Source organism: Siphateles boraxobius, unplaced genomic scaffold, assembly GCF_051911475.1.
Source record: "Siphateles boraxobius isolate OS27281-9 unplaced genomic scaffold, OSU_SipBor_1 130, whole genome shotgun sequence".
In the NCBI taxonomy this organism is placed as follows: Eukaryota; Metazoa; Chordata; class Actinopteri; order Cypriniformes; family Leuciscidae; genus Siphateles; species Siphateles boraxobius.
In genome coordinates, this window is record NW_027508734.1 from 17680223 (window position 1) to 17707948 (window position 27726).

Consider the following 27726-nt stretch of genomic DNA (forward strand, 5'->3'; position numbering starts at 1 on the left):
GGAGGCTCTGCAGCGCTACCAGATCTCCCTCGTGTTAGTCCCGCTGCCACTGTTGATCATACTCCTTCGGTAGTGTCTCCTCCCACTGTTGCCCCAACGACTGTTTCATCCGTAGCAACCAACTCATTCGATGTTAGTAAAAATATTATACTAGTGCCACTTTTTCGTGAAGCTGAGATTGATTCCTACTTTGCAATGTCTTTTCGCTGGCCAAGGGATTGCTGGTCGTTGTTATTGCAATGTCGATTAACAGGTAAGGCGTTAGAGGTGTTCTCTACTCTTTCCTTAGAAGACAGTTTAAACTATGACGCCCTAAAATTGGCAATTTTACGTGCTTACGAGTTGGTCCCAGAAGCCTATAGGCAGAAATTTAGAGGCCATAAGAAAAACCCGTCGCAAACATTTGTTGAATTTTCCAGAGAGAAGTCTCTTCTCTTTTATAAGTGGTGTAGTGCAACTAAGACTAATGATTTCAATTCCTTAAGAGAATTAATTCTACTGGAGGAGTTTAAAGGATGTTTATCCGAACGTGTGGTCGTTTACTTGAACGAACAAAAGGTTAGTTCGGTAGCGCAAGCTGCTGTGTTAGCAGATGAATTTATGCTCACCTTACAAGGGCGTATTTTTCGTGACTCGTACTGAAAAGCGCATGATCACTACTCCGTCTGAAACTCAGGATTTCAGAGAGAAAGCTGGAGCGTCGAAATTGAAAGAGCTAAGGGATTGTTTTTACTGTCATAAACCAGGACATTTTATTGCTGATTGTCCGGTGCTTATGCGTAAATCGCAGTCTAAGATTCCAAAAAGTGTTGCATTAGTGAAGACAGTACTGCCGTCTGATTTGTCATGTGGAACTGATGTTTGTGACGTAAGTTATAAACCTTTGGTGATGTCAGGTTTTGTTTCCTTGTCCGGAGAAGAAGAGGATGGGAGAGAAATCTGTATTCTCCGAGATACTGGGGCAATGCAGTCCATTTTGCTGTCTGATGTATTACCGTTCTCTGACGAATCATATTGTGGCTCAAGTTTGTTGATTCGTGGAATAGAAATGCAAGTAGTGTCTGTGCCTTTGCATAATGTACACTTACGATGTTCTCTACTTTCAGGTGTTGTACGAGTTGGAATTCGGAAATCACTTCATGTTAAAGGAATAACTCTCATACTGGGAAATGATTTAGCTGAAAGCAAAGTTTTGCCAGTTCCAGAAGTGACTGATGTTCCACAGGTTTGTTTGATAGGTGATGTTGTCAGTCAGCACCCTGAAGTGTTTTCTTCCTGTGCCATGCTCAGTCAGCTAAAACTGTGGGTGAAGTTGACTTGGCTGATTCAATGATTGGAGATGTGTTGGCAGAGGGTGAGAGAATTTTAGAGACGAATAAAAGTTCTGAAAAGGTTCTTAAGGTGAAGAATTCAGAGAATGTGTTAGAAAGCTTTGTTTCGTTAAATTTACCAGTAACTCATTCTCAGATTGTGATGATATACACAGCGTGTAAACGTCGTTTAACAGCCGTTCTCGAACAGGTTCTGCTCGATCATCTTCACTAATATTCTCTGGGTCTGATTCGGCCTTAAATTGGTATGGTTTTATTGACGCCATCGTTTATAATACACCAAAGCACAAACTAGGCTACTGGTAAAGGTACGGGGCGTGACGTTTCCGGAAAATGTGCACTAGTCGGTTAGCGAATCACAACACACTGGGCCAGCTAACCAATCTGAGCCCATTGCGTAGTTTTGAGGGACTGGCTTCATAGAACCCGGAAACCATCAGACCGTTTTACAAGGTAGGGCAAAGCAGTGTAGAATAAAGGTAAAATATATGAAAAATAATGCAATTTTTTAAAAACGAAGCATGAACACGTTACAGTGCACCCCACAAACACAATCAAGCCTTTGAAAAAATGTGTTTTACCACCCCTTTAAAATAATCAAAGCCTCAAATATCTTTGCACTCTGAAAGAAAATCTGTCATGCAATAAATTACCTTCATAGTATTTATCTCAAAGCACTGTTGATACTGGTAAAAATCTTTATTATTTTTTTCTTTATTTTTTTTACCCGAATAGGAAAGGTACAATAATGCGCTGACCCACACAAGGTCGATTATTGAGAGGACCATCGGACAGCTGAAGCACAGGTTTCACTGTCTCCACAGCGAACTGCGTATTGAGCCTTCAAGGGCATGCAGAATTATTGTAGCCTGTGTTGTGCTCTTCAACCTTTCCAAGACTTGTTCTGCTATCGAAGAAGAGGATGAGCACGGGAATGAAGAGGGCTATGAAGAACTGCATCTGATTCAAAATCAAGATTTCCAACAGGCTGGATATGCTGCTAGAGATGCCATTGTAAATGCTTTCTTTAACTGATAATATAGTTGTATTAATAGTAGTCATCTTAATAAGATGTAGTAGTAGTAGTACTAGTAGTTTTTATTATTATAACATACACACACACAATCTAAAAATCTGAAAAAACACAATTGTAGTTATTGTTATTTTTCCTTTAGCTGTAAAAGTTTGTTATTTAGAATAAAATTATAGAGCTCCTGATTTTCTGTCTCCTTCTTCATATTTTCAATCTCCAGCTGCAGTTTCTCCTTTTGTAGCTGTAGAACCTCTCTCTGCAGTTCCAGCACATCTTCTCTTGTTTTGGCTGCAGGTGATATTTGCCGTCTTCTGAAATACGCAAGTAATGGGGAAAATTAAGAAAATCTAAAAAATAATATTAAAGCTGTTCTATGTTGGATTAATAATAGGCTGAAGCAATAGTTAACAAATCATTACTTAGCGGTTGCCTGTATCGGCGCTCTGTTGACGATCTGATGGTGCTGAAATTGTTTTTCAGAGTGCTGTAAGGGTCTAAATGTGAAATAAATGTCAGTTAAATCATTGTTATAACGTATTATGTCTCTAACGATGTCAAAATAATAATGTATCCTCTAAGCCACTGTTATTCCAGACTGATGTCATGTTGGTTATTCTATGCTGATACAGGACAATAACTTAATGTCTCACTCTATGTTACACTGTTGCACTGGTTCAGCTTCACTCTCTAAACCGCCACAGATGCCAGACAGGACAGGTGAGTCAGCTCCGATGAGGTTTTGTACCATTATAGTACAGTCCGACAACTCAGCCGGTGGGGGTCCTCCACCTGTTAGTCAGTTTTGTAATCATTAGGTCTTAACACTGTACAGCAATAAAGCGAACTCTTCACCAGGGCACGGAGCATACAATCTTAAAAGCCTAGTCTTGCTCAATCTTACCTGTTTTGTTGGCTTCCTTCTTATAAGCGCTCAGCTCTTTTTTTGCGACCACAGTGATATTTTCATATTTTTTAAGGACTTCCTGAACCGTCCTTTTCACATCAATATTCCTTGCATTGATTTTTTTCTCTTATTTCTTCCCATTGTTTCTGTTTTTTGCAGCAGTTACATTGGGATTTAGTTTGCTTTTCAATTTTATCATATTTGTCAAGAATAATGCATTTCTCCTCCTCTGTCCAATTAGGCTTTCTTTTTTTGATTTCTTTGTCCTTTCCGATATCCTAGCCTACTTAGTTAGTATACTTTATTTGATGAAACCACGAAATTGCAAGTGTTAAGGTTTTCCGTATCTATGGCAACAACAGACTTTTATAACATGAATACAGGATCGCTGTCGTGAAACACTTAAATGTTTTCCTTACCTTAGAAACCGTTTAAGAGATTATATGCAACATAATCAGTTATTCTCTTAGGTAAGGGGAAATCGCCCCTTAAGTATCACACTTAAGGGAAAAACTTGGCCCTGGCCTTGGAATGCTGGCTGCACACGCTGACATCAGCGGTGGGGATCCGGCATGCTGGATATTAGGCTTCCCTGCCCTCAGACCAAACTGGGGGCAGCCATGATGGCTGAAGTCTCCGGCGTGGCTGGAACTGACTTGACTGGCTGAAGGACAGACAGAGGATGACTTGACTGGCTCTTGCATAACAGAAGTGGATGGGTGATTGCTGCAGGCAGATTCTGGCCGACTTGCCATTCCCCAATGACTGCGATGGCCAAGGTACCTGGAAAAAACCCAGAAATCCAGAATCCTGAGAGCATTGATCTCCCATGCAGGCAGGGTTCGTTTAAGCAGGCGTTAAAGATGTCCTTAAGAGCAGCATCTAGCATTCTAATCTAGCCCCACAGCCATGGTCCAAAAAAACTGGGCAAAAGCCCCCACATCCAAGCCCATGACGACGGGCCTGTCTCTCCCAAATGTTAGGAGGTGGCAGGATTCTGATTCTCATTCTGCTGAGTCCAATGTTGGCCAGTTCGTTCTGTCATGGAAAAGTGAGAGAGGACTCAAGCGCAGAATGAATTTAAACTGATTGAGACTCACAGCAGGCAGGAGATAGTGAGAGAGGAGCTGGACACAATCCAACAGAAAGCAAGGGACGAAGCACAAAGACTGACTTGACCGACACAACAGGAAACATAGACAGGAAAACCATACGACGAAATCCACAACTGTAACAATGGGCAATAAGTAACAGGTCGCATAACACACTAAATTACAATGAACTGGAAAAAAATGAGGGAAACGCACATTATAAAGGGAGCTGAGAGCATGAGGAACAGGTGAGCACACTTGGACAAAGAACTGGTGAGCACACTCAGACCAACGAGGACTCATCAACGACTAAACAAGAGGGCGTGGTAATTGAAAACAAGAAGGTGGGAACAGAGGAGCACATGGCCAAAACAAACAAAGACACATTGAACAAAGACAGGACTGTCAGAGGAAACCCCTGACACAGTTGGCTTGAGAAAGCTAGACCTAAAAGTTTGAATTAGTTTTAACAGCTTTAAGTTTACAAGTTTTAAGTTTGAAATAGTTTGAATTTTTAGTTTAGTAATTTTAAAAGTTAAAATTTTTGACAGACAGATATACAGAAAATAGATTAAAAATATTAGATAGGGTGTTGTTATGCGATTGCTAAGGTATTTGGGATTGTTGCTAGGGTGTTGTTATGCGGTTGCTAAGGTATTTGGGGTGGTTGCTAGGGTGTGGCTATGTGGTTGCTAGGGTACTCGGGGTGGTTGCTAGGGTGGTGCTATGCAGTTGCTAAGGTACTCTGGGTGGTTGCTAGGGTACTCAAGGTGGTTGCTAGGGTGTTGCTATGTGGTTGCTAAGATTTGCAGGGTGGTTGCTATGCGGTTGCTAGGGTATTCAGGTTGGTTGCTTTGTGGTTGCTGAGGTACACTGGGTGGTTGCTATGGTGTTGCTTTGTGGTTGCTGAGGCATTCTAAGGGGTTGCTATGCAGTTGCAAGGGTACTCAGGGTGATTGCTAGGGTGTTGCAATTTGGTTGCTAGGGTATTTGGGGTGGTCGCTAAGGTGTTGCTTTGTGGTTATTAGGGTACTCGTGTTGGTTGCTAGGGTGCTGCTATGCAGTTGCTAGGGTACTTGGATGGTTGATAGGGTGTTGCTATGCTGTTGCTAGTGTCATCACATTGCTAGCATGTTTCAGATAGCTAGATAGAGATAGATAGATAGATAGATAGATAGATAGATAGATAGATAGATAGATAGATGGCAGCATTGATTAAACACACATCCAAATTTTCACTACTAAACTCACAAACCCATTGACTCTCCTGGCAAAGTCAAACAATTGCTTCAAAACTATTTCCCCAGCCTGTACTCAAAATCAGACAATGCTTTCAGATCATACACACGTGTAAGAAATATATTATGTGGATGTTGAAGATCTCAAAGATGAAGTTTATTGCATTATAGCAGTGACAAAGTACATGAAGCACCTACATGAAGTGTCATAATTAACCTAGAACATCCAAATACCAAACCTTTTATCGTATTACAGTTTACTATAATGTAAATGAAGTTGCTCTTGTTGTAACAGCTGTGGTCTGTATGTTAATGAAGTTGAGACACTCCATTGTCTGAGGCGGTTCTCTGTGTCCCACATCCATTCCATTCTACAATTGATGACCATTTGCTCAGGATGTGATCAACCCAAATGGTGCAGAAACAATATAACTGTTGATTTTATTCATCTCTATGATAATTAAGCCATTTTGGGGATGAACTCATTCTAAAATATACTTTGGAGAGGAATCTGGATCGAGGCAGACTATTTCTTACACATGAGTCAATAATATAAGCACTACAGATAATTCATTAGACACTACATCAAGAAATGGAAAACACAGCATCCTGAATGTTAAAATTATATTGTATACAGCTTTTTTTGCAATAACATAAAAAAGAATAGTAATTGCAACTGAGTAAGGTGAATATATTGAATATATTGTATACTGTATATACTGCAAGTATAGTATTGTACTGAATATTGAATAGTAGGCCTATTGAATGTCTGTATATTCAGCACTTGCATACTGTAAAAATACTTCAGCCCAACTGCAAAAGCCAAAAAGGTCAAATAAAACTGCTAAATGAAAAGCATTACGTTACACTCAAATAATTTAAGGTGTGTAACTAGATAATCAAGGTCAATGAGAGATTGATTCTGCTTCAGCAGCATCATGTCTTACTGTTAACTCTGGCCTGAGGAATTTGTCCACATCACGGGCAATGTTGTCTCTTGTTATATTTCATACAGTTGGTTTGATGACATCATTAGAAATAAGTGTGGTTAATTTTGAATCGTTGTGTGTACACAATGACAACTGTGTTGTAGTTGTGTTTAACTTTTGCATCTTGAGCTTAGTGTTTTGCGACACAAATTTATCACAGTGATATATGTGTTTTAAAGAGTGTGTCAAACTGCCTGAAGTTATTTAAGGTTTTGCAGAAATAGTGATTTATTCAACAAATTGGTTTAGGCTATTGAGAATTTGGTTTAGAGAATGGAGTTTAGTGTTTTAGTAATTCAGAAAAACTGAAAACTCATGAGCCCCAGTCTGGGAAACCCTGATGTAATGTAATATTTAATACACTTTATGTTGGTGAAAACAAATAATTGAATATATTTTCGGTCTCTTTGTATTTCTATATCAAAATGGTACAAGTTTACCCTATTCAAATCAATGTGATAAACAAGTTAGGTTAAAAGTGCAGTCTAAAAATTAATCAAAAAGTAGTCAGAATATATTAGCCTACTAAAATGAGTAATCTAGAATCTAGATTACCTTGCTAACTACAATTTTTGTAATGTAATTGGAATCAGTAACTGATTTGTAAGTTATCTACCCTGCACTGCCTATAAATATAGCAAAGAAAGTACACATGGACCCTGGATGGTATATCATGAATCATAAGAGGACAAGCTTCTCCGCTCTGGCAGGCTGCCTTATGGATAATAGGTCCTATTCTCACAATTAACTAGTTACTTATTAGCATACATATTACTAGGATATTGGCAGTTTATTAGCACTTAAAAAAAACATATATTAATGCCTTATTCTGCATGACCATATTCAACATCCCTTAATCCTACCCAATACCTAAATTTATCTTACTAACTAACTAGTTTATTGAGACAAAAGTCATATTTGATAGTTAGTTAATAGTGAGAATGGGACCCTAATCTAAAGTGTGACGCACTCCCCCAAAATATCTTTATTTATAAAAAAACACTTTAAATGCATACAACATATTAAAACCATCTATTCCTGTCAGGGGCCTTCAGCTAAGAAGCCTACAGTGTCCCCACTGTAAAATTGATGGAACAGTGCGTGTGAAATATACAGAGATGTGAGAAATATGTGTTTTGGTCCCTTGGAACTAACGGTACCAAACAACCGATTTCAGCCTGGTTTTGTACTACCTAAAGTAGGCATATGGTTGTTGCTTTTATGCACATGATGTGTTACTTTCCATAATGATTAATTAAGTAATTTATTTTGACATTATAGGCTATCTTACAGCTGTGCAAAGCCTTTTGGTCTAGATCATTGTAGGACTATTATCCATTCTTTCTAAGTAGACTAATATGATGATATTTTGGTGGAAACCAGAATTACTACGGTAGATTTTAAAGCATATGTGTACTAATAAAAAACAAAAAAATACAAGGGCAATTAAAAGACTGAAAGTACGAAAATGGCAACCTGATGTTTATTCAGGCTCACTAGCATCCTCTAAATACATGATTCTGATTCTGATTCTGATTCTGATTTCTGATTCTGATTCTGACTAGCATCCTCTAAATACATGTCGATAAAGTATACGCACTAACCTTAACATGAAAATGTAGAAACTAAAGCCCAGAGTTTTTCTATGTAAACTCTCTACATGGAAGCATCCTCAAAAGTAAAGAGGCTGGGCGTACGAAAACACACGACAGGACCAATCTGGAAGAAGAGCCGCTAGATGTGCATGCAGCGCTGCCCAATGGCGAGGAATGGAGGTTGTTTTGAATCGGCGAGACTGCCTAGCCAATCAGGCCGGTCTCGTGTTGAGCTAGCGCGAGGCTGAGTGCATGGGGTTTAAAGAGGAGAGAGAAGGGAAGACAGTGGCGAGATTTCAATCAACTCAACAACACAGGTACGGAAAACTCTAATATTTAACACAACTTATTTCTTTCATATTTAGCTAAAATATTTCATTTTATACACGTTTATAGATTTTTACAAATAAAATGTGAAACTAACATTTATTTATCCAAAACAGAAGAAATGTGATTCTTAAAACATATAAATTCGTTCATATGTGAATGTCAAGAAGGAGTTGTGTATATGTGCAGTTTGTTTGCCAATCCTTCTCTTTATAATTTCTAATAAATCACAGGAATATGTGGAAATAAAATAAAAATGTTTTTAATAGAGGTCAAACCTAATTTATCAGATTTACTGTTAACAGTACTGATGGTGTTTTCTTTTCTTTTAACTATAAGGTTAAAAGTTATAAAACTGATTTTTCCCGGACTGTTTTCTTCACGCGCATCGCTGCTGAATATGGCTCGCTCTGTCCTGTCTATGAACCACCCTGCCTTCTTCTATACAGACCGATTTCGATGACATCTCCACGTAATGTTATATTTTGTCCGCGAGATCCTTCGCTTATGCAATACTTCTTTACTCTCTATCTTTTGATGTGAAAAATGAATTTTTATGCACGCTGGAAACATGTTGTTGCATTTTCCCCTTTCCAACTTAAACAAACGCGCCTGACGTGTATTAAAATGGCTGGCGATTGAGACCATTGACGAGCAGCTATTCCTTCACGAAGCAAGGACGGGATAATTTTTTTAACAGAAAACGTATATTTTATGTTCAAACTGCCCATTCCTTTCGCTTTCCTTCTCAAATGGCTATCTTTAACTACCTGTATTTAAATAAAGACCGTATATTGTGATTTATCATATTTTCCAGCTTGACAGTTGCGTTGGATATAATCGCATAGGCAATGGCTGGCTGTGGTCTTTGTTAAGGCAGCACTGCGCCAAGCCACAGCTAGGGCTCAACTTAGAAAAACAGTTAAATACAATAAAATACGATCTGACAGCCCTTTACAGCCATTTGAAACTAAAAGTACAACATCTGTTTTAGTTGATAAATATGTTTTTCTCTTAATTAATGCCATTGAATCGCTAGAATCGTCTTTTAAACCCGAGGGGGGTGTGTATTGCTTTGTTGCACGGTGAACCCATCTGTTTGCTCGCTCTGCAAAGAAGCCATTTTAATGAATGAAGAACAGCAGCGCAAGGCAGGGCTTATACCAGTTACTATATATACCGCTCTATATGCTTGTACACAGGCAGAACGCCAGAATGCATACTTTTAAACCAAGAACAGTACTTGAGTTCAAAATAAAATATTAATAAGGTATGCAAGATTTACCAAAATAAAGAACACTTTCTGTCATGAGGATGCATTCATGTGAAGGATGTTGAATAATTTTAGCTGATGGGCTTTTTGTTTTAGTAGACACTTTTATTGGCTACCACCACATCACATGCGCTGATATATAACTTAGACTGTGTATGAAGGTAATTCAATCATGTCTGTGCATTAGACTAGACTAGTCCAAACTTTTGCTTGTAATAGAAACAATCAATAAAATGTGTGTTGCTAACTATTATTGCACAGTAGCCACAAAAGAATATGGTGGTGGCACATTATATTTCCTAAAAACGGGCAGTGAACACCAATCAGTCTCATTAATAATCAGTTCACATCCCCCACGAAAGAAGGACGGGTCTGGAATTCCCTTTGTGTATCATCTTAGTTTAATAAGCCCTGCACCCCACTGGGTTTAGTAATATTGTACCATCTAAAATACAAAAGCACAATGAGTGGGATCGAGGCGTGTTGTGTTTTGACTAGTTTTTAATAGCCACACCTGGCAGAAAAGGTAATATTCTATTTTTCTGTTGTGTTAATACTCTTTATTCCTATTATTTTATATTTAAAAAAAATACAACAGAAGAGAAGACTTTAGTGGAATTAAGCCCCTCTCCTTTAACGAAAATGGCAAAAGGGGACCCCAGGAAGCCCAAGGGCAAGATGTCTTCTTATGCCTACTTCGTCCAGACATGCCGAGAGGAGCACAAGAAGAAAAGCCCTGAGATTCCAGTCAGCTTTTCAGAATTCTCCAAAAGATGCTCTGGAAGATGGAAGGTTAGATTTGCAATGAGATTTTCTCATATTATTTTCTAATATTACCAAAGCAGAGGTAAATTCTCTTGATTTGTTGTGTAGGCAATGTCCGATAAAGAGAAATCCAGATTCGACGACATGGCCAAACAGGATAAGGTGCGTTATGATCAAGAGATGATGCACTACATGCCTGGAGGAAAGAGAGGCAAAAAGAAGGATCCCAATGCACCCAAGAGACCACCGTGAGTAGACATCCCACACACTGAATTACCTCAATATTTCGAAAATGGTCTATATGCAGTTATTATGAAGGGTATTTTGTGGATTTGATGGTGTATATGGCTATCATTGCTATCCTGTCAAATATATTCTTATATTCTGGTGTTTAAAAATAAATTTTATCATTCCTCATGAATCATTGTCTTTCAATTGTTGATGACTAATTTAATGTTGCCACCTTTTGTGATCATCAGCTCTGGGTTTTTCTTATTCTGCTCGGATCATCGTCCACAAATCAAGGCTCAATATCCCAGCCTGGGTATTGGAGATGTGGCCAAAAAACTAGGCGAACAGTGGAACAGCCTCACAGATTCCAACAAACAACCCTACCTGATAAAGGCCAACAAGCTGAAGGACAAGTATCAAAAGGCATGTCTCGAACTAGATGCTTCAATAGTTTTTCACCATGCAACATATCCCAATTCCAGTGTTTTACAATATAACAATATTTACTTTTTGTGCAGGATGTTGCGGACTACAAGACGAAGGGCAAGGTTGGAAGTGTGTCCATGCCCATGCCCATGGCCATGGGAATGATGGCTAATTGTATGGCTCCGAAACCAATGGCGAAGAGCAATATGGATGATGAAGATGATGAGGAGGAGGAAGACGAGGAGGAGGATGATGATGAATATGATGATGATGAATAGACTGTCATTTTCGTGTGTTTGATCAATTATGACTATAATAACTATTTCTCCCCAATTGAAGTACAGTAGATACGGAATACACTGGTGGTCTTTCATAGCCAGATGTTGTTTTAATAGAGGTGGAATTTTTTTGTACTGTTGGCGAGAGACCTAGGGGTATTTACATGACACCGTTTTCAACTAAAAACGGAAAACTTTTTATGCGTTTTGGCCATTCATCTACACTACAACTCGGTTTTTGAACTTGAAAACGATGCGTTATTGCGTCCATGTAAACTACAAAATCACGAAGTTGTTAAAACGTTGACACCATGCGCATGCATATTACGTGTTCAGTTTATAGGTGTGTGCGTAGTGTTTCTATACAAAGCGACATCGCCAACTACTGGCCTGGCATGTATAATACAATGTTTTTGGTCGTTTTAGCAGATCCATGTGAACGGGGATGCGTTTTTCGCCTGTACGCAAAAAAACACAAGGAAGAACTTTTCCGTGTTTAGTACGTCGTTGTCGTGTAAACGTACCCTACCTACCACAGTTTCTTACCTCCAGCTGTGTGTGTGTGCGTGCGTGTGTGCGTGTGTGCGTGCGTGCGTGCGTGCGTGCGTGCGCGTGCATGTGAAGCTCTCACTTCATCATGGTAGCCCAGTGTCTTCCTAGCCCATGTTTTATCCTTTTATCAATTGTATAACAAAAGGCCTTTAAACAAGTAATACCCTTTCTGTATATGTAAATCCCTGTCCTATATTTTTCTTTTTGTTTAAGAGGTCCCTGAGTGTGTAGCTCTGTATATGGTTGACACTGAGTAGATATTGTTTATGATTGTAATATGTTGCATGTGGAAACGTGTCACAGTTTTGTATACTGTGCACCGATATCAGACATTTCATGCTGAACTCGTTGAAGCTTCCTCTTCCTTGTCCAGTTTAGGAAAAAAATCAGTGCAAAAGAGCAGTTGCCACCAGCACGTCAGTTAGTCCTGTTGCAGGGGTGTGTGCTATATGTTGTTTACTATACTACATGATATTAGCACATACAAGATCAATATAGGAAAGATGTTTATATTTTCTTTCCTATATATTAACTGTTGTGTGATCTAGGAATGTACCAATATAGAAATACTGAATTGTTTAAAATGTCAAAATGTTACAATATGAAGCATACGAGAACTATTAGCACTATTGAAATATGGCATAAAACGTATAATGTTAGCATTGGGGGGGGAAATTATAATATTGTCCAAAATGGTCACAATATGGTGCATTCCTAGTTTGATCCTTATTTTTGTTGAATATAAAGTAAGAAACAATGCTGATGATGAATCTGTACTTATCTGTATCTATGATTTTCATTTTATATGTTTGAGGTTTGCAATTAAATTGAAACATTTTTATTTGTTTTGTATGACTGTATTTAGACCAAGAACATGAGATAGAAACTGGACCTTAATTAATGTGGATTACTAAACAATATCTAGAATATCGTGATAAAAAAAATGGGTGTAGGAATGATTTGGGACACCATATCCGTAAATAAAACTATCTAAAGGTTGAAAGGTTTAATGGTTGCTTTTGCCCTGGCACCCAGTGATACTGAAATCTCAGAGCATAGAGTACATGATGTTTTGAGCAAACGTGTGTGAAGCTTATACAGTTCTTTATTCAAAATAAGCAATGATTTTTAAATTAAAAATGAAAATAATGGCCTCAAGTGCAATATGTGTAAGCTTAGAAAGGCATTCAGAAGTTTAGTTCAGGGCAAAAGGGCTGTGTTATAAGGTTCTTACGGTCCACCATGGTTTTTAAATAATAAAGGTTAGACTAAATCCATGATTTTCAATTTGGTCAGACTAAAATGTCCTGATTCATATGTGTATGTTATGTACCGTTAAGTCGCTAGATGGCGCAAGGCTCTATTGTATTATACACGCTTCGACGTTTAAGTTCATGGTTGCGTTACATAATACCATCATGGGATTTTTTCTTCTTTTTCTTGATAATTACATTAGTGACATACTGAAATTAAATAGAAGTCATTTGCAGTCATAAATGAACTCTATATTAGTTTGTCCTGTAGAAAATTAACTATCGGTTCCCAGTCTGTTGCTCTCCTGCTTAATGTCATATTCTCATAATAATTGTAACATTTTAGTGGTATCCGATAACATTTCTATGGTTGTCATTTAGATGAAAATGCAAAAGCCTTCCAAATCCTGTCAGTTGTATTGCAAACATATTTTCGCGGTTTCTTCAAAGAACGCGGAACAGACTCTTGGATACGCCACATGATACACGTAAATATGTAAATGTTTTAGTTTTTCCTCATACTGTACTAAGCATCACACGGTCGTTCTTAACGACATTTTACATTTGATTGGTAGTCCCCAGGGCAAAGAGGGAGTACTTCGTGACCCGAGGATGACGTTCGATATTTCTCCGCATTTGATTGGCTACTCGTGGTGCTCATCAAACTCTGAGGCCAAAGCCCAGTCGCTTGGTGTCTGAAGCGGCAGCGAGCGGAGTGGGGCGAGAGGCTTCCGTCTCTGGGCTGCGGAAACTACCCTGAACGCCAGCGAGAGTGCCAGTGATTGAGGAAAGGAGGGACACTTTATTCGACATCTCGGCTCAGTTAAATACCCATTACAAAGCATCTCCCCTTATTAAAGGAACAAGGCCTGCGGAGATGGGCGACAAGGCGGGGACCAGGTAAGAGGCAGTTTTCAGCGCAGGTTCAATTGCTGCTCTGACTTCTAATTTTGAAGTCACGATATCATATTCTCTCAGCCCATCCTATGATGAACAGTCGCACCAAACCTCAGAGGCTGGAGGGATGTCGTGGGAAACCTATTAGTTTGAGTGAGGTACTCGTTAGATCTGTGTAGCTTACAGGATATGCATCGGCACTCGAAGCAACCGCTCTTAAAAACATGATCACTGGACATCGTATGTACTCCACACAGGGTGGGGTGACTGACCGGCACGCTATACCATAAAACGACAGCCCTTCTTGTGCAGCCTAGAAAAGCAATTGCAACTGAAATCGTGAAGTTAGGCGTGGGAATGCGGCATAGTTGCTTTAACTGCTCGTGTTGTCTGCCGCGATCTGATGTTATCTTGTTGTTTGAGGACTTAAGTTGTGTGACTGTGATATTTTTTGCAGCGCTCGCTGCGACTGGTCATATTTATTCTCTACAAAAACAAGCACTTACTACCACAGGTTAGTATAATACCGCATGCATGTAAACGAGCACTGTTCATCATTTTCCTCCCCACTGTCCGAAACCGAAAAGTCTGTCGCACCCATTGCGAGACATTCCTGCTCATCACTAACGTTACACTCGCACTTCCTCAACTTTCAGAAAAGGCCTCGACGTTTCCTGTTGCAGCAAACAGAGGGGTTGAATGTGATTAAAACTCGTTTTAGCACCTCTCTCTATGTGTGTGCGCGCAGAATAGGCCTTATAGACGCAGTGTAGATGGATAGTCGAGTTGTGGGCGACCATGTACGTGCGCTGAGTTTGATGAGTAACCCAGCAATCCTCTCAGTTGTGCCTTCAATTCTGCTTACATGTCACGGCTCACACCAGGAGGAGAGGAAACCCAAGGGCTTTCTGCTTCCCGTGTATCTATAGGCTACATTTAGGGCTTTAACAGAGGTGTTTCAGTCAGGTTACCCTGTTTTGATGTTGATTTGACATATGACACAGTTAGTACTTGCAGAATACATGCACAACCCCCCTGTAAAGCATCTGGGATTATTGTCAAAATCTAATTTTTAGAGATGAAACAGTTTGTTGAACTTTTAGACAAAACAGTTTGCATATTTTCAAGCTTTTATGGCCTACAATAATATAGAGCTCACATTCAAGATATAAAAAAACAGCTCCTTTTTATCCAGAAATCCAAACTGAGCAATAACATGCAATTTGGTGTATATGTTGTTATTTATATGGCCAAAAAGTAAGATTATTTTCCTGTAGCTTGTCATGTAAATCTAATGAGATTTCCATTACAGCAAAACAGGCTACTTGCATTAAATTCCCATAAATATTAGTTGTCACTCTATAGCTCTCAGTATTTTCTTAATACGATTATGTGTAAATGATAGTTCTATGACCAAAGCTCTATGTTTTTAACCTTGGGGACAAAACACATAATCCAACGCAATTCAATGATGATTGACAGATAAACTTTACTTAAAAGCCTGTTGTATCATATTTTATGCATAGAGACATTTTTAAAAGGGTTCTCCTAGAATAATTGTTGAATTTCTATCATATATTAAATTGAAAGATTCTATGTTATTATTGTTGTTATTATTATTGTTATTGGTATATTTGTATGTTTTTGTTAAATTATTGTAAACTATGAAGTGATATTGTTATCATAATTATTATATTTTTAATTGAAATACTGGTGATTGCCATGAATACAGTCATTGCTGCTGATATGGTGTTACATCATAAATAAATAAACATTATGCAATACATTTTAACATGATTTTTCATGTATAAACAAGTTAGCCTAAGTTGCTTCAGTCCAGTAACTGGTAATCTTAAAATAATGCTAACAACAGTTATTCTTGCGTTTGGTTTCTATAAAAATCATTAAAGTTTTCACAGCAATGAGTCACATGTCCTGAAGGTGGACATGAATTAGGTATGAAAAATCAATCAGAGGGCAGAAGGCATGTACAGTAGTAGATTGTGTGCAACAGTTTTGATCATGAATGTTTAAAGGGCCTCAGAAATTAATGTATTAAATATGATATCTTAGTATTTATAGGGTTCAAGTTGTTCAACCTCACTAGTTTATACCAAACCTGTATGGCTTTCTTTCCTTGCCAGAGCACAAAGGGTATTTGGAAACCATTCACATTCATTGTATGGATAAAAGATGCATGTGAATGGTGAAATAGCCTATTTACATTTTTGGTAGGGGTGTAACGACATTCAAACCAAACCGCGATACAGAACCCACGATACGTATCGCGATACTCTTATGGCGTACCGAACACGCCCCGCCCCCTGCTAGCCCGCCCAGCCCTGGATCATTGGACCCCATGTCTTATGTGTACACAACGAATTCAGTTTTGTAGCCTAACCACCATTAACACCATATAATAGCAACCTCCGTGTTTTGTTACTTTCGATAATAAGCAAGGTGTTATCTTTCAAATTCTGTCTATTTGAGCACGAAATTCAAATAATAAATGCCGTTTTGGCGCTCTTTGATGTGGCGTGACAGATCACTGTAGGCTACTAGGTAGCAGGACAATCGTAAACGAATAATCGGTTTTGTGTATCGTTACACCCCTAATTTTTGGATGGAATATATACCTTTAACTTCTAGATTTCTCTTCTCAAAGCTTGGTATTGCTGCTGAAATGTGAATGTTTGCTTTCAAAAGGAGAGCAGGGATTGTTGCATAGTTATTGTATTGCAATAAGATTAAATAGCATGACTTTTGTGCGTGGGGAGCAGTTGTTCATCAGCCCACTACAGAGCAGCCCATGCACGGCAAACTTAGTGCGTATTGATTGACACACATTCATAGCGCTGCAAAGCTGTGAAAGAGGCGTTTTATGTAGGTGTCATCGGCCCTTCTGTGCTTTCAAATTAGCCTTGGGTAAATTAAAGCTCGCTACCACTCCATAATTGTTGTATTTATTATAATTTCCATTTATAAACATATTTTGCCACCTAAGACCTCATACATCTAAATAGTATAGCCCTGCCTGTTTCTGCTAGGTAGATTTTGCTTGGTTCAGTCACTGGAGTTGTTGCGGAGGCTGTCTGGTGTGGGGGTGGTGGGGGATCGTGCAGCTCAGTGGTTTGTGCTGGTCTTATGAAATCCACTCTATGTCTATATCTTTTTTTTTTTCCATGCTTGATAATTACACATTTTCTGGGTTAACGAAACAGGATGCGTCAACAAGAGGCCAATACTGTGATATCCGTTTTTCTTTTCACATTTATATGCTTGCTTATTATAGCTTTTTTTTGTTGCTAAAACCAAGTTGCATCCAAGTTTATTTATATTTGTGCACTTATTTAGTAATATTTGTTTTGCCTTATTTTTGCTCTTCAATTATGTTGTCTGCCAAATTTATCCAGGTGGCAAAACTACGTTGGGTTACACTTTTAAAGTGCCCCTGTTTCAGTGTAATTATACATTTAAGTACTGAGTAATATTAATTACCAACATATAATTAGGGTTAGGGTTTGGTTTAAGGTTAGTTGCTTGTAATTATGCATAATATACTGTTATTGTAAATTATTACATGATTCTGTTGAATAGGCTACTTGATTCTGATTGGTCAATCGCGTCATCCAGTGGTATGCTATTATCCTCTGATAACAACCAGTAAAATTTAATAACACAGGCTCATCTGGGTTACTGAAGTCGGCGCTATACGCTTAAACTTTTTTCGTGTGTGTGTAGAAGTTTAATGTTCGGTGAGCTAATAAAATATTAAAACTCAAATTAATATTTGTGTACAATTATTTGTGTTATCCGGGCTTTGCTGACTCGCTCTCTTGTTTAATACAAATTACGGCTGTCACTTTACGTTCGAAAATCGATTGCACAATCGATCGGATCAACCAACACAAGTTTCGAAAACGAAAATAGGGAATCGATTTTAACTGCCTTTTTTTTTTTTTTTTTACCAAAAATGTGTTTTAGTTTGACAGATCAATACAGTGCACAGAACATGTAGGATGTTGGGAAATAACAATGTCTTTTCTGTTAACCAAATGCTTTTTAATATTCGCTATTGCTTCAGTGCAAGTGAACAAGCACGTTGTTACCGTTACTTGTTGCTTAGTGACGTGTGTGTTTTCAAGCAAGCCAGAAATGCGCAGATTCTGCGCAATGCGCTGTATTTAATATATCATGAGGACTCACGAGTTGCGTATTTGCGTTAAATCCACGCAGATTTGGCTTACACGAACTTCCCCAGCAAAGTGAGTAAACATAGAAACACGCAAAATTGGCTCGTGATATGACAGCGTTACCCGCCAAAGTTCATTTTTATCCGAATTTGGCGTGTGTCCATTTCAATCCTTGAATGTTGCACTCCTGTTTGTCACCTTGCAAAAAACTTCACGCCAATAAATCATCAGAAATATTGCTGACTTGTGCACGTCTCAAGCGCCCTCCTTACGTTCGTCCTAATGCCTGTTAGTTGTCCGTGGATTTGTCAATATTTGCTGTTGAAAATGGAAACGTCTTTAGACATGGAAAAATCGATTTTACAATCGATTCAATGAACACATATGTCTCAAAAATCGAACAGGATTTTTTCACAAAAGTGACAGCCCTAATACAAATGCAGCTGCTGCCATTTTGCGACGATTGTAAGATAATAAATAGGTATCATTTTTAAACGGTTAACTTTCATCTCATCACCGCTTGCTAGCAACTCATTTCTTCGTGGTGCGTTTAAAGAGCTAATAAAATATTTAGACTCAAGTCAATATTAAGTCTAATTATTTACTTATGTAGCAATTAGCCATGTAATAGCCTAAGCGAGATACTGTACATCCAGCCGGTTGTTATTTCAGAATAAACCCCTTCAGGGGGATCACCCTGTCTGTGTTTATCCTGCGATAAAAACCGGCTGGATGTACATTATCCCTTTCTTATGTTACAGGGACACTGTAAAAAAAGTGTTAACCTACTTTGTTTTTTTATAGATCCATTCTTCTTGTGTTATTCTTTATTGAACTGATGGTTGGCATATTTCATTTTTATTCATGCATATAATGACGCAACATCTTTGTGCTCATCTCACAATCTTCAGTTTAGTGGTTTGTTGTTAGTTTTTAAGGTTTAAGTGTAAGAAAATGTGGCTTAATGGTAATGCCCATAAATAACTAAAATGTAGGGATGCAGAAATAACAATAAGCGATAATTCTTTATATTTGAAAACTGATAGCTGATGAATTGGGCGATAAATCTAAATCCAAATTTTTAAATAATTGAGTGCCTGATTACAAAAACAAAAGTCTCATGTCCCAATCACACATTTATAATGATGTTCTCATTATAATTGTATGTAGCCTATATTACAGACTTGCGCTGCACATTTTGCACTCAAGCAATGGACGACGAGGGAAGAAGAATGAAATGGAGGAATGAGAAAATAAGGTGTAGATAGAGGAAGGATTCAAGAGTGAAACAGCAGGAAGACTGTGTTTGCCTAATATGAAACTTGTACAGCTGTTTTTAATACATCCAAGCCAAACATTTTATTAGCTTGTGTATGTTTACAATGGCTCTTCAGTCCATTCTCAAGGGGTAAAGGACAAGTGAGATTTGTAATCACAGGGAAACACTTTGGTAAGACCAGAACAGAAAAAGTGGAAGGAAACATTTTGTTCAGCATTAGTTTAAATGCTGAACAAAATGTCATGTAGCTCTATACCAGTGTTTTTGGATTTGCACAACCATACTTGCGCAATATCCTGCAGCTTAGTTAGTTTACGGCTGGTTAGTATATATTCCCCATACTCCAGCTTGTGTTGTGACATCTGCATGCTCAAACTCGTATGTTGTTGTCCTCTTCTTGTATTAGCATGAGCGTGATGTATTGTTTTGTGCATGTTTTCACCTCTTCTCATGTTCTAGTTCTCTCCTCGTGCCCTTTCCACTCTCTCTTTCATCAGTGATTGATAATGTTTCAGGCTCTCTAGTTTCACAATGTTTTTTCCTCTTAGTCTGCGGAGAACATTTGAAAGGGAAAACTTATAGAAATGCAACATTTTGTTATAGTCCAGTCATTTTAAGCCAAAATGGGGGTCAACCTTGAACAAATTGCAACAGAAGCAAACTCAACTGATTTTGTATCCTCAATATGTCCTGAGTAAGGAAAAAAAAAGCCCCGAAGAATCCCATTAGGGGAAAGTTTAGAAAAAGACCCAAATAAATCCCATTCATCCGCCTATTCATTCTTTTTCTCACGTGAAAAGGGTAAAAATTATAACCTTTAGATATCATCTTGAAAATCACTGAGTTGATGACTTACATCAAGACAAACAAAAAATGTATTACAAGTTTTTTGCAATTGTTTGTTAACATGGACAAATGGTGCATAATCTAATTACATATGTGCTCATTTGCATAATTACCCAAACAGATCTAAACATCGGGTATAGCAGTGAACATGTCTTGTAGAATTTTGTTGACATATAACAGTAAACTATTTAATGTTAAGGTCTGAATGGAACCCATTTAGGCTACCCATGAACATGAATGCAGGAAGAAGTACTTTAGAAACCAGCCTTTATTAATTATTATGGCATAGATGGGGTTTGGGGCTGGGGCCGTGGGACTGTTTCTGGGGGATGAGTCTGAGGGAAGAACAGGAGACATGGGTAAGGAGAATGCAGAAGACAAAAGGTAGGTGAAATAAAAAGTGTCTGGATCAAAAAAATCTAGTTACGTACCCAATGCACTCAATGCCCAAACTCCATCTCTGCAATAATAATTAATAAAGGCTGGTTTCTAAAGTACTTCTTCCTGTATTAATGTTCATGGGTAGCCTAAATGGGTTCCATTCAGACCTTAACATTAAGTCTTTTACTGTTATATGTCAACAAGATTTAAAAAAAAAAAACATTTTCACCTGCTATACCCAATGTTTGAATCTGTTTGGGTAATTATGCAAATTAGCTAATACGTAATTATATTATGCACCGTTTGTCCATGTTAACAAACATTTTCAAAAAACTTGTAATACATTTTTTGTTTGTCTTGATGTAAGTACTCAACTCAGTGATTTTCATTATGATATCCAAAGGTTATAATTTTTACCGTTTTCACGTGAGAAAAAGAATGAATAGGCGAATGAATGGGATTTATTTGGGTCTTTTTCTAAACTTTCCCCTAATGGGATTCTTCGGGGTTTTTTTTTCCTTACACAGGACATATTGAGGATACAAAATCAGTTGAGTTTGCTTCTGTTGCAATTTGTTCAACCTTTTTTCATAAAATGACTGGACTAATAGTGCAATTCGAGGGATAGTTCAATAAAAAAGAATATTATGTCATTTTCTCACACACGACTTTTGTTTTTCTAAGAAATACAAAAGAAGATATTTTGAAGAATTAACAAAACCGCATTAGACCCCATTGACTTATTGTATGGGAGAAAAATTCTTTGACATTTTTCCAAATATGGTCTTTTGTGTTCCGCTGAAGAAAGAAGGTTATGCGGTTTGGAACGTCATGAGGATAAGTAAATGATGATAGATAATTCATTTTTGGGTGAACTATCCCTTGAGTCTCATTGGCCTAGATGGAAAGGGTGCTATCAGTGATGGCTCACAACACGGTCACAATATTTGTGTGTGTGTGTGTGTGTGTCTCTCTCACACGCACATACACACCTCTATTTCATCAGCTGATGGCTCCATTATCTCATTTTAGGCAGAAAGCCCAATTCACTAGAGACTATTTAGACACCTGTCTGCACTGATGGATTAAGTCTCTAAATTTAACCAGTGGCCAGTTCCTCTAACTTAGTCTAGTTTGTGGACTGAGTTAACCCTTCTCATGGGATTTTGTCCTAAATGAATGATGTTCCGCTCCATGGGTTTCTTTTTCGTAGTGTTGTGGGTTTATGTTTGCTGAATATGGCCACACTTGCAAAAACTAAAGCTCACTGTACACTTTTACATTTTATGAAGAAAATACGTGGTGCTTCCCAGCCCAAAACTTGCCACTTTCTGGGTGGTTGCCATGGAGATTTTAGTAATTTTCAGCTGGTTTGTATACGGTTACTACTAGGGTGTTCTGGGTAAGGGTGTCAGTGTAAATCTATGGGTTAACTCGACCCCAAATCATAAGTCTGGTCTTGACTTACTTAGAAAAGTAATATGATAGTTTTCTTTAATAAGTCACACACTTTAAACTATCTTCCATGTCAGATGAGTTACATATGTTTAATACTTGGGGTTATGGGTTTGAACGAAGTTTGAGCAGTAGTAATAGTGATTCTTGTCTTAGCAAGCAGTATGTTTTTCTAAAAATACCTGTATTGTACTTTTTATATTGTCAGGAGCATTGCCCTATGCATTTAAAATATTGTAAAGCTCTTATCACGGGAAGCTGGAATTCTGAAGAATTCAGCAGTTTAAGTTCCCAATTGGAAGTGGTCTAGAAAAATAACATTTACACACACAGCACCTCAGCAATGGAAAAGCAATCTCAGCTGGGTTCCTTTTTTCCATTATATTGTTTTAATTAGGAAATTTCTTGTACTTGACCTCTATATCTTTTTTCCAAATAACTTTTACTTTGCTCCTAGATGTGGGCATTTGAAAGTACGAGCAACAAGCTCTTTAAAGTAGGCTGTAATTATGGGTGCTGGTGCACATTTGCTCTGTGACGTCACATGGTGTCTGAGTGGTTAGCATAGTGTTCTTTAAATTGTCTGCATGTGTAAACGGCTGATAGGTGATTATAACCAGACATCCTTGGTGCTTCCCTTGGCTCCATCCTAAAACAACGGTGAGATTGATTAAGTCCCTCTCTCTCTCTCTCACACACACACACACACACACACACACACACACACGTTTACTATCTCCATCCATTACTGTCTCTATTTTTCTCAGCACTGTCTCTTCCTGCTTGGTCTTCTCAAAGCTTTGGTCTTGCATGTTTTTTTGCATTTCAGAAATTTGCATGTTCTCTTTGCATGTTTAAATTTCATAGTTTTTACTGCGCACAACACCAAATGTGAGTGTCCACTTGTTTTTCATGTGGGAGGATTTGTTTTTACAGTATTATTGAGGTTATCAGGGCTTGATGTTAAGCTTTTTTCTGGTTCTTGTCTTTAGGACAAGTAAACTGTTATGCATCTGGAATAATAGTAAATTTTGCCGCCATGTTAAAAAATAGCACAAAAACAAACAAACTTTGAATGCATTGTGAATGAAGCTTACTCAACAACAACAACAACAACAACAACAGTTCCTATATCAATATCTTACAAAATATAAATAGAAAATAGCCTTTAAAAAAATGTATAGTTACCGGCACACGGCGGAATCTCCAACAGGCTAGAGTAAAATAATAACACTGTTATTGGTCCATGATGATTACGTTATTGGTAGGTGTGCTCTGAGGTTCCACCTTCTTTGATGTGGAAATCTTTGCCGGTTCAGTTTCTCGATGTCCTTGAGTTAAAAACATGAACACTGGAGAGCCGCTTTATAGTGGAAAATGTTGTTGTAATTGAATGATTAATTTGTAAAGATGCTTGCTTTTAAACAATCTATTGTATTAATTGGTATTGGTATATAAATAGACATGACAAAGTGGTGAATTGCAGAGCTCGTGCAAACATCCACATCGCTATGATCATATGCTTTCTTAACTACCGTTTTCTCATCGCTGTCATTTTGTTGTTTATTTTGCCATGAAAGAAAAGCACGCAGCACATATTAAAGGGTAACAACACTAAAACAACTTTTTTTAGTTAATGATCTGTAAGAATGGAGCTTCATAAATGCTGTTCATTGATTCGAGTACATTTTTTGACATTTGGGTATAAAGTAGGGGTGTCACGATTCTCCAAATCCTCGATTCGATTACATTTTCGATTCTAAGGTCACGGTTAGATTCGATTCTCGATTTTTTTTTTTTTAAGCACAGGTTGGTGTTGCTCCTAAAAAGCCTACATCAGTTCATCGCAATCTCACACATCTCTGTTATTATCAGTGAAGCTGACTGCACAATGAATCTTTCATAATATATAGCCTACACTTTGTTTGTTATAATTAGAGGATTTGCCAGCTTACAGAATTCAGCACTGAACAAAAAGTCCGTTTTGAGCGGTGAGGAGAGTCTATCTTAAATGCTTCTGATTGGTCATTGCGTTCAAGAAATCAACACATATGTCTGTGATTGGCTAAATCGCTCAACACTGCAAACATGTTATAAATAGAAACTCTGGCCTGTAAATCGTTTCTATTTTATTTTGGTTGTTCTTGTTGCTTTTCTGCAACAGATGAAAAAAATGTATTAGTTTTTATATTTTATTCATAGATATTTCTAGTTTTTTCGGGAGTCCCGCGAATCTTTTTATTCTCCCGCACACACAGAGTGAGTGCATTACCGCCCGCGCTCGCACTCGGCCATCAAATCTAGTCCCGCGCCGCACTCTATTGCGTTGGGAGTGCACGTCTATAGATCAAGAGCCCGGCCCGAGGATAGTGACGGGAAATATCGGCCAAGTTCGGGCTCGGGCATAGAATCCAAGTTAGAGGACTCAAAGCCTTTCAACACGTGTGTTTTTTTCCCACGCCGTGATGAGTCGTTCATGAACGATCCGTTCATTGCCTCTGTCACGCGACAAATGAACAAAAGACTCGGAAGGTCAAGTATTAATGTTCCCTGTAAATTACTTTTGACTGCATTATAATGATTTCTTAATTCAGAATATGATCAAGATTGCGTTGGATGTGTTCGGGGAATTTGCCTGTTAAAAGTATAACATTTAAAGCCCCTGAAATGACTAGAAAAAAGATTAGTTAATTTTGATGAACGAGATTGAACAATAGAGTCAGTAAAACGATCCGAACTTTCCATCACGGGCGCGACATGGGGGCGTGGCAGTATCGACGATTCCATTTTTTATTTTGATTTTTGAGTTTGTGAATTAATTTCGATCGATTTCGATTTAAAATCGAAATCGTGACACCCTTAGTATAAAGTGTTTTAATTTTCAAATATATGGTGTAAAAACGTCTGAGTGCTGCCCTCTTCAGGTTAAACGGAAATCTCCTGCAGTAGGGGTACTCTGTGACGTAGAATACTCTCTGACGTCACTCGGTCACGCCCTTGGTGCGAGCTCACCACGCCCTTGGCAGCCCCTGGTATAAAAGCATCTGCTACCGTCAAAACTACTGTAGCGAGTCAGAAGTTGGAATTACAAGTATTGAAAACAATCTTCATGATGTGATTGAGCATATAATTTTAATCACAATTTATGTTCCTTAGGCTAAAGTTAACCCTCTGGTGTCGACAAACACGCGTTTTGCTGGATATTTTTTTCCACATATATTGGAAACAGTGTAGCCTACAGTATATTCAGCAAAATATACTGAACGTAATAGTAATAATAATCCTGTAAAGAATTACCTCAAAATGACTGAATATAAGATGAGAGAGTTAAGACCGCAGTTTGAGCCAGCTGCTCGAATTGATATGGCTCTGGCCCTGTGTCCACAGACAATTCAACATCCTCCACTTCAGGTGAAGGTGAGGGAGAAAAGTCCTCGACTTCAAATGACCGCTCTGTTGCAAATCTACTTGCGTCACTCCAGTCGCTCTCCATTTTAGCGAGTCTGACAGCAGCTGTCAATTAATCCGTCACCGCGGGTCTCAGGTGCACACCCCCTCTCTCAGCCCCGCCCTCGGTTCGTCCCTCCTCTATTTCTGCTGGGCTCTGCCCACTTTTCCAGCATTTTTTAAAATATTACCAGTTGGTGGAGTCAGGCTCTGACCGGGGTTTTAGTTACCCTTTAACATTATTATTTAAACGGCGCTCTTTTAGCAGCCTGGGTGGCGTCAGGACGTTCGCCAACAGTATAGCGCTGTTCACGTATTTCAAACTTCTTTTTACCCTAAAGCGAAGAACGAAAAAGGACTTCGCCTTGAGTATATCGGGGTCTTAACAGTAGCTGCTGTTCAGTTTGCATACTGCTGCTCTCCTTCTACTCTCTTCTAAACTCTTCCCTCTCTGCATTAAAGTTCCTGGTGAAGGGTTACCAGATATTACAAAAAAACCTAAATAAGTTTCTTAAAAATGCAATATAATAAGCAGACATCGCAAAATTGTACCGGGGAAACACATTTAAGCAATATAACTAGTAGGCCTATATAGTTATTTGCACCAATATCCTAAAAAAATAGAAGGCAGGAAATGTAATTTATTATGTTCAATATAAAATATTTAAAGCATTATAAATTGATTATCCCTTTAATGCATTATTGGAAAAGCCTTTATTTTAAATAGCTGAAGGAGGACTTAATTGAAGTGCTATTTTCGTGTGTTACATTAACTTTTTATTTAGATATAGTGAACTTGAAGAACGTTGTGTAAACACTGAACCAAAGACGGCAGATTAAAAGCAAATGGGATCTGAGCTGCTATTTATTAATGTCTTGCTTTCTCTTGGCAGCGCATGACAATTATCAATCAACTTTGAAGTGTCACTCATTCTTTTCCATGATATAAACAAGTGTTGATCTGGAGTTTATATTTGTGTTGTGATGTGTAAACCAACTGTACAGCCCAATCCAATGCTGTGAAAATAACTGTGTCTGCTCTTCTATCTCTCGCCTCTCTCTTCAAGAGGAGAAAACCCTTATTTGTCTAAATCCAGAAACTTATTTTGAGTTAACTTGAATATAATAATGCAATATAATGTTGCGTATGGTGCATAACTCATGAATATGACCTTGGTTGTTTCCTCTGTCATTTAAAGTTCCATTTTGCTGAATCTTGTTTAACTCTTTATAATAATTTGTGGTCATTGTAGTTTTTGTTTTAGCATTAGTTTTACAGGCTATATGGCTATTATTGTCGTAGGAATAATAAAAATTATTATTATTCTAATTGTTTGGCTTCCTAAGACACCAGTGTTAATGTAATGTAGACTGAAACTATCACATCTAGATATCACATCTAAAAAGAGGGTTGAGTCACTGACTTTTTTTGTTTGTTCAATAATTTAAAAATAAAATAAAAGCTCTTAATTTTGAACTCTTAAAAGTTCACAAGATTGATTCATTTAACTTTAAAATAGACCTGCACAATTCTGGATAAAGTGAAAAATCAAAAAAAAAAAATGTTTTAAACCGAGATCATAATTCACCCATGTTTGTGAACCGACAACTAGAAGATAACGTCGAGAGGTTCTGACAAAATGTTAATTGCTGCAGTCTATTTAAAATGTTTATTTCATCGGAATGAATAATACAAATTAAAAAAAGGTTTCAATGAATGATTCAATGACTCGCTCATAAATACTACACTTGTTTCAGTAATGAATCATTTTTTGAATGAATGATTCAATGACCAATATTTATTAAGTCATTTGTCTCCACCTGGTGAGGCAACGATATAATCGATACAATCGTGTGGTTGAAAAAGACTGTTTGTGATAGTCTTACAAAATCATGAAACACTGTATTCCCCTCAAAGGCTGGTCCAATGTTTTAATCCATG

General features: G+C 37.9%; 2 protein-coding genes across 2 annotated transcripts in view; both read left to right on the top strand.

Annotated features, from left to right (window-relative positions):
- The first annotated feature begins 8322 nt into the window (after positions 1-8322).
- On the top strand, positions 8323-12874 carry hmgb3a (high mobility group box 3a). Its single transcript, XM_077228267.1, has 5 exons — positions 8323-8498; positions 10380-10573; positions 10655-10794; positions 11026-11200; positions 11296-12874. Exons 2-5 carry the CDS (start codon positions 10424-10426, stop codon positions 11479-11481), a joined length of 651 nt encoding a protein of 216 aa, XP_077084382.1. The 5' UTR covers positions 8323-8498; positions 10380-10423; the 3' UTR covers positions 11482-12874.
- A 987-nt stretch (positions 12875-13861) lies between these two features.
- Positions 13862-27726, top strand: part of arrb2b (arrestin, beta 2b) — a 45991-nt gene continuing 32126 nt past the window's right edge. The window contains exon 1 of the mRNA XM_077228307.1: positions 13862-14186. Coding sequence (XP_077084422.1) covers positions 14164-14186 — 23 coding nt within the window. The 5' untranslated portion in view covers positions 13862-14163. The remainder of the gene's footprint in view (positions 14187-27726) is intronic.

Excerpts from the sequence above, each read along its gene's own strand:
- hmgb3a (XM_077228267.1), top strand. The coding sequence starts at position 10,424 with ATGGCAAAAGGGGACCCCAGGAAGCCCAAGGGCAAGATGTCTTCTTAT. Across the intron at positions 10,574-10,654 it reads GATGCTCTGGAAGATGGAAG|GCAATGTCCGATAAAGAGAA; the intron begins GTTAGATTTGCA and ends TTTGTTGTGTAG. Across the intron at positions 11,201-11,295 it reads TGAAGGACAAGTATCAAAAG|GATGTTGCGGACTACAAGAC; the intron begins GCATGTCTCGAA and ends CTTTTTGTGCAG.